Source organism: Gavialis gangeticus, unplaced genomic scaffold, assembly GCF_001723915.1.
Source record: "Gavialis gangeticus isolate Ggan-Ray unplaced genomic scaffold, GavGan_comp1, whole genome shotgun sequence".
Lineage (NCBI taxonomy): Eukaryota > Metazoa > Chordata > Crocodylia > Gavialidae > Gavialis > Gavialis gangeticus.
This window is the reverse complement of record NW_017729025.1, coordinates 38611061-38617901: the sequence shown is the minus strand read 5'-3', so window position 1 is coordinate 38617901 and position 6841 is coordinate 38611061. Positions and strand designations below refer to the sequence as shown.

The 6841-nt window shown below is 41.0% G+C and overlaps 1 protein-coding gene across 1 annotated transcript in view; it reads right to left on the bottom strand.

Annotated features, from left to right (window-relative positions):
* Nucleotides 1-245: 245 nt before the first annotated feature.
* Nucleotides 246-6841, bottom strand: part of CATSPERB (cation channel sperm associated auxiliary subunit beta) — a 32258-nt gene continuing 25662 nt past the window's right edge. The window contains exons 5-6 of the mRNA XM_019518656.1: nucleotides 2306-2380; nucleotides 246-936 (exon numbers count right to left, since the gene is read on the bottom strand). Of these exons, the coding sequence (XP_019374201.1) occupies nucleotides 724-936; nucleotides 2306-2380 (288 nt within the window). The 3' untranslated portion in view covers nucleotides 246-723. The remainder of the gene's footprint in view (nucleotides 937-2305; nucleotides 2381-6841) is intronic.

Sequence of the window (6841 nt, the reverse complement as noted above, 5' to 3'; positions counted from 1 at the left end):
GAACTACCCAGAAATATTTTCAAAGATGAAGCAGGGCAGCCATGAAGCCTTGATGATCAAGACAGCACCAGTTTCACAGTGCCAATGGTGGTGGCTATTTTTGTGCACCCTGTACCCATGCAGCATCCTGGGCTGCTGTCCGAGTTACCCCCTTCAGTTACATTACTGAATATTTTACCACAAGTAACTTTAGCCCTTCCATAACTCTTAGGAGTTATTAAACATTCATTTGTGCATTTGTCTTTACTAATTCAGATATAGTCTTTATTTTTAACAAGGTATTACAGTTCTTTTGGTTGTTGCAAGTTCTTCAATAAGCTAATCACAAGATATTCTGTAAGCAGAGGAATACAGCTAGATTCTGCCATATCCTGCCACTTTGCTCAGGTTTAGTAGTACCTCACAGCAAACAAACATAACAAAGTGCTTTATATCTTCTCAAAAGCTTTTTGTAAAACAAAATTTTGCAAACATGTATATTTCCCTGTAGATTTCAAAATGCATATCTTCATAAGACAAATCAAACTCTGACAGAAAAGTTGCATATGCAGGAACATCAACTGAGGAAGATTAATAACATAAAATATAAAATAAATTACTTCTAAGTACTACTAAAATATCTAAGAAAGACATAGACTTAATAAGGTGAGGGAAAAGGGCTGGAAACTGGCTACTGAGTTCAGCTGGCTTCGCAGTTCACTTGAAAACATACAGATATCCAAACTAAGAAGCAGAATTGTCTGTATCAGTAGTTCTGGTTTCGGATGCTCCTATTTTGTTCTTTCTCCAACTTCTACTTTTAATTTTTTTCCATATATTTACATCATACACTTGTACCATAAATGTCACAAAGATAATGCCTCCTATTAATATAGCTGTTAGTGAGATAGTAAGATACTGTCCTGGGAAGGCCAATGGAGCATCATCAACATAAATCTGCAAAAGAAAGTATTTAACAAATCCTTTTATTGTTTACCTCCAATAATTACTAAAAATCTATAGCAAATTTTTCATATTTCCAACAACTTATCTGCTAATATAATTAGTATTCTCAACAGATGGAAAGAAATTAAAGGTCCTTTCCCCCAGAAGCTGACAATCAAAGGCTCAATGTTACTTCAGCTGAAATCGATTGCAGGTTTTCAGTTGCTTCAATTGGAATATTCCAACACAAATGGCTAAGTTTAAATTTGAGGGCCAGACTGTCAGAATGGCAAAATCATTTCAGTGGTGGAATGCAAGTAAGAAAGTTTTGTTTACTGGGTATCAGCTAGTGTTGTGGGGGGCGTGGAGAAAATATTTTTGAAAAAAAAGGTGTAAAAAGCAATTTCTAGGTATTTCCCTGTTCTCACTTTTATCATTTTTGTTTCATAACTACAGGCACTTTGGACAGGGGCAGTATCTACTTCTTTGATCGTATGTAACAGTAATGGGCCTCCCCATCTCACTTTACAACTCTATTTGTGCTAATCTTTCCTCCATCTGAAAATGGAGGGCATGATACTGTTTGAGATATGTGGATGGAAAGTGCTACACAGAACTGCTAGGTATTAATAGTGTTGTGAACAACACAAGGTAACCAATGAAATGATGTGCACATGAAGTCCTGCTGATCTTCCTCTCCACATACAAAGAGGGCCAGCACTCAGCAGCTGTGCTCCATCCGGAAACCTCTCTGGAGGTATGGGCATGTGCGAGGAGAGTGAGGACTGCAGATTAAGTGAAAATTAATACACATTTTCTTGGGTGAATAATTCTCCTTGAAGGGAGCATGCTGGAAGTAGATGGGCATGGACCATAGTGGACAGAGCCACAGAGGGTGCAGCACTGCTACACATGTGCAGTGGCTTTATCTGGATGAAGTTTGAGTTTGTGCTACCTGCTTTCTTCCTCAAGGTAAGGACCCCCAAATGGGAACCAGTTACTGATATCTGGAAAGTTTCAAGTCAGCTTTGTTTGCCAGCACTCACTGTCTGTTGATTTGCTTAGTCACTGGAAATTTGGCCATTCTTGGCTGCCAAGATCAGCCCTACAAACACTGTTGTAGTACCTATGATGCCTCCTTTGGCATGCTGCTTTGCCCTTTCCAGAAATGCTGTGGGAGCCATGCTAGTGAATCTGGGAAACATCTGAGGAAAAATGACTGCACAAATGACTAAATGTGGGATTAGTGCCCCATTCTACAGTGTGTAAATCTAAATTTAGTAAGTACAGCTTCTGTTATAGCTCATTTTTCTTTCATTTGAAATGCTGTGATCATTTATTTTTAAATGCCGCTTGGTTGATTTATGGCTATTTATGGTACCTGAAATTCATCAAACAGGTTACAGAAGGAAACTCCAGGAATAACTGATACCCTGAAATGGAAAAGCTCAGATCCCTGTTAAAAGAAAACAACAGCACCATTGATTATTTTCTTGATCTAAGGACAAAACGTCTTTAAATTAAAGAGAGAGAGAGAGAGAGAGAGAGAGAGAGTGTGTGTGTGTGCACGCGCGCGCACATGCAAGCACATTTCACACTGCAGTTTTCAACCCCTTCCTTGAAGATTTTCTGCTGCTTTGAGTATAAAGCCAGCAAGTCAGAGGAGCAAGACAGTGACAAATCTATAGACTATCTTGCTCTTAGAAGCAATAGCATTTAAACAGGAACCAGCAATTTTCCTTTGGTAATGTATGATTTCTGCATTCTTGTTTACTGTTATCTTAGGGAAACTGACAACAACAGTTAGTAATCCGACGTTTCCTCTGACCATGGCCAACTACATGTTTTCTAGGTTATGTCCTCCTGAAAACTAATGGATTATTTTCATTTCCTCCTTACCAAATGAGACCCAGAAGCGAGACCACACAAATGGAGGCAAAGGGTTCAAATGTTACTTCCTTGTCAGAGCATCTGCTCACATGACTGAGGATTTCCCCATCCTATTATGCGCTCTGAGACAAATTCCAGATTCTTTTTCATTTTAAAGAGGCAGGAAACACACATTGTGCTCCTTCAAAACATGCATCTCAGTCAGATTGCTCCCAGAACCTGGCATCTCTAAGTGACTTCACTGGGAAACAGGGGCAAAACAAACACCTAAAAACGTCAGACAAGACAGTCAGCCAACTGGCTGGCATCCTAGTAAGAGACTCAAATGCTAGTTTCTGCTGCCTTGAGCAATTTACTGTTGCTAAGGCAATCTAATTTCTGAAAGAAGGTAAAATTAAAACCAAAATGATAAATTCAGCCATGGTATAAATAGGCACAAGCTCTTGAATGTTAAACCTGACTAATTTTGGCACACTAGGTTTTGTACACAAGAAAATAATGTGTAAAGCTTCCTCCAAACACAGAACAATCTTTCTAAAAATGTACCTGTAAGTTAAACATTATTTTAATGTATTTTAAAATGTTATTTTTCAAAAGTTCAATTCATTTAATTTTATTAAAATTATTACTTTTAACGAAAACTAGAAAATCCTAAAAGTACAAACAATATATAATTTTTATAAATAAAAGTGGTGCTTATTGCACAGATACAGTTAAACACAATTGGTTTAGAAAGACGTTTAAAGAAACGTCCGACCCTTAATCTATGAATCTATGAATCTATGAAAAGGGTAGCTTAAGTTGTATGCATTATTACTGGTCAGAAATTTTTTGTCAGAAAAAATAGCTCCCATGGAAAATGCTGTTTCCACAGCTTAGAATGTTTTTTTAAACCTTTTGATTTTCCATCAGAAAAATGGAAACAAAATATTTCTCTTAAGGTTGATAAATGGGAATATTTTATTTGATTAAATTGTAACCCAGGCGGTACTCCACGAGGTACCCCCTCTCCAATTGAAGGGATCAAAGCAGGTGCACTAGCGCTGTGGGAGGTGTAGGGACTCTCCTCCCCCTATAGAGCAGAGCCAGATCACCAATGGGGACTTAACCATATACCTTTTAATGAGGGAACAATTCTGGGAACAAAACAGGCATAAATCAGAGGATATCGTGGACACTACAATGCTCCAAGAGGGCAAAGACAGGGTTAACAAAATATAAAATACAAGCAGCAGAGCAAACAATACTGGTTGGTGAAATATAAAAAGGCACAAAATACAAAATGTCAAATGACAAGGAAATATAGGGCCTAGGTACCTGGAGAGAGAGAAAGGGGGGAAACACAGTGACCCCTTTCCACTGCAAGGAGATTTGCTTCTTGTTAGCTCACTCACCCCAGATGGGACTCTGAACTCAGATCTCCCACATGGTAGGCAGAAACACTGCCACACAGCCACCACTGGTGGCACTACTCCAAGCTGCTAGGGGTCTTGACTTTCCCAGAGCCCCAACCTCACTTCAAGCTGCCTGGCCTCTGACTGGAGGAGCTGGAAGCAGAGCTGGGAACCTCTCAGGTCGCTGCTCAGATCCTTGCTGGAGCTGGGGAGCCTGTCCTGCTGGCTGCAGCCTCTCCCAGGGGATCCTGGAGCCCAGCAGGGAGCCTCTCCTGCAGGCTGCATGCTGTGCTGCTGAGGGTCCAACTGCTGCCTGCAGATCCCACTCTTTCAGGCTCTTCTGGGGCAACTGCTTCTGCCCCAGTGGCTCAGCTCTTTGAAGCTCTTTCCTTGTGGTCCCTCACTGGTCTCCCCTGAGTCAGCCATGCTGCCCCTTTTATCCCCCTCCAGGTGACCCAAGGGGCCAATCAGGGGACCTGGAGGGTGAGTCTCTGGGGCCTGATTGGTGAGGAAAGGGAATCCCAAGTCCTCCAAACATCTTTTACCCCTTCAAAATCCGTGGGCTAGGTCACTGCCATCTAGCCCGTCACAAAATGATTTGTTTTGAATGAGTTAAAATATTATTAAACTTCATTTCCTTGTACATTGCCTTATGGGAATTATAGTTCGGACCTTGGTTGTCTCCCATGGGTCAGGCTACTTGGAGGACTACATTATCCACAACACAATGTAGACCAACTGACCAAGTTAAAAAAATGCTGTTTAATGTTGATATCTCTGGAAAAAAAAAAAAAGGAGCCTTACAGGTCAAATCAACAACATTAAACAAATTTAGATACTGGTAATGTTAATTATGTCAAATACAGCCACATTTGCTAACAAGCATATTTCTGAGGGAAAACATCTGGGTTACTAAATGCAAAGTAGGTTGATGAGTAAAAATTGGCAAAGTTTTTAACAAGATTTGTAATATAATTTATTTGAAAGGTTAGTATAAGAAGGCATTGTCAAAATTTCCTTTATATCTCAAGGATTAGTGGTTTCAGAACTGACTGTGGCATATTTATAAGACATAAAAAACAGTTTTGATAATCAAAGTAGAGCTGGAACTGAACTACAAAAGAGTAAACTGATCTTGGTTTTACAAAGAAAAATTTAGATTCATACTGGAACTGGTAGGCAATGTCAATCCTCTGGATCATGGTGTACATGCAAGAGGTCTAGTCAGACACCTAATGAATCCTTTTGTGGCTGATGAGCCCAATTTGAGAACGATGTGGCTTGTTACAAGTTTTGCAGACCCATATATTGTCTGAGTTGGAGTCCATGTTTACAGCGTGCTGCTTTCTTCTTTCTAGCTTTGTTTCTAATCTCTGGATCAAAGCCACTTCATGTTGAGTTGCACCCAGTGCCAGATGTTCCCTTCAGATTGGACAAGACTCTGCATGCTCCTCCAAGCTTTCTACGTTGATGTTGAACAACTTCATATAATGTTTGCATGCGTTGTGGTACTGCCATAGAGGGTGGCCCTAATTTCTAGAGCTCTCTCAAATCTCACTATACAAAATATTCTTGAAGATACAGTCTTCTCTTTTTCTCCTGACGTGGACAATCAATTGCAACCTTTGTTTCTTGATAATGGTTTTTAAGTGTCAGTCCTGCACACTCCAGTACCAATCTGTTTGGTATTCTGTCTTCCCACTTTATTTAAAGGATCTTGCACAGATCAGTCTCTTGATATGCCTAGCATATATAGTCCACATTTCTGAACCATAAAGCAGGGATGACAGCATGCAAGTCTTGTAGATTCATATATTCACCTTAGCTGATAGTTTGCTGTTATTCCATGCATTTTTCTGTAGTAGCCGTGACTTCATAGCTGCTTCTCCAATTCTGTTAGTCAGCTCAATCTGTAGGTCAAGATTTCTGCTGATTGTAGAACTCAAGTAGAAAAAACTGTCAATGACACCAAGAGATTTATCCTCCAGAGTGATGTCTGCTATTGGTTTTTTCACCTCTTGGTGCACGATCACAATCTTATTGAGACTAATTGCCATTCCAAAGCTGTTGCATGATTCAGAAAATCTGCCTAAGAGATTTTTCAGGGAAGATTCACTGTGTGCAACTAAGACCACATCATCCACAGACAGGAAGTCTTTCAGGACCAGTTTTTTAACTTTGGTTTTCACTCTAAATTGGGGGTGGGCAAAATTTGGCCCACAGGCTGGATCCAGCCCACCAAGAGATTCTATCTGGTCCACAGCAGGTCCTTTGGCCCTGCCTAGTCCAGGCGTAGAGGGCAGCCTAGTCTGCACACATACTGCCACAGTCCTACTGCCTCCAGGCATGTGGTGGGGTTAAGGTGACATGGCAGGAAGCTTCCTGGCAGCCCCAGTGGCAGCACCTCACTCTGCCTTACTGCTGCCACCAGTGTCTCTGCCACCATGGGACCTAACTCTTCTGCCTGGGCACCCAGGCCCATTTGATCTTCATCCACTGCCAGAAGCAAACAGAGCAGGCAGGTGGAATCCCATGGGCAGGACATGTTCAGACAGGCAGATGGGATGGGATGGGGCTGTGGGCATAGGTGGAGAGAGAAGATATTATTTGGGGGCTGAGTGTACACCCCCCCC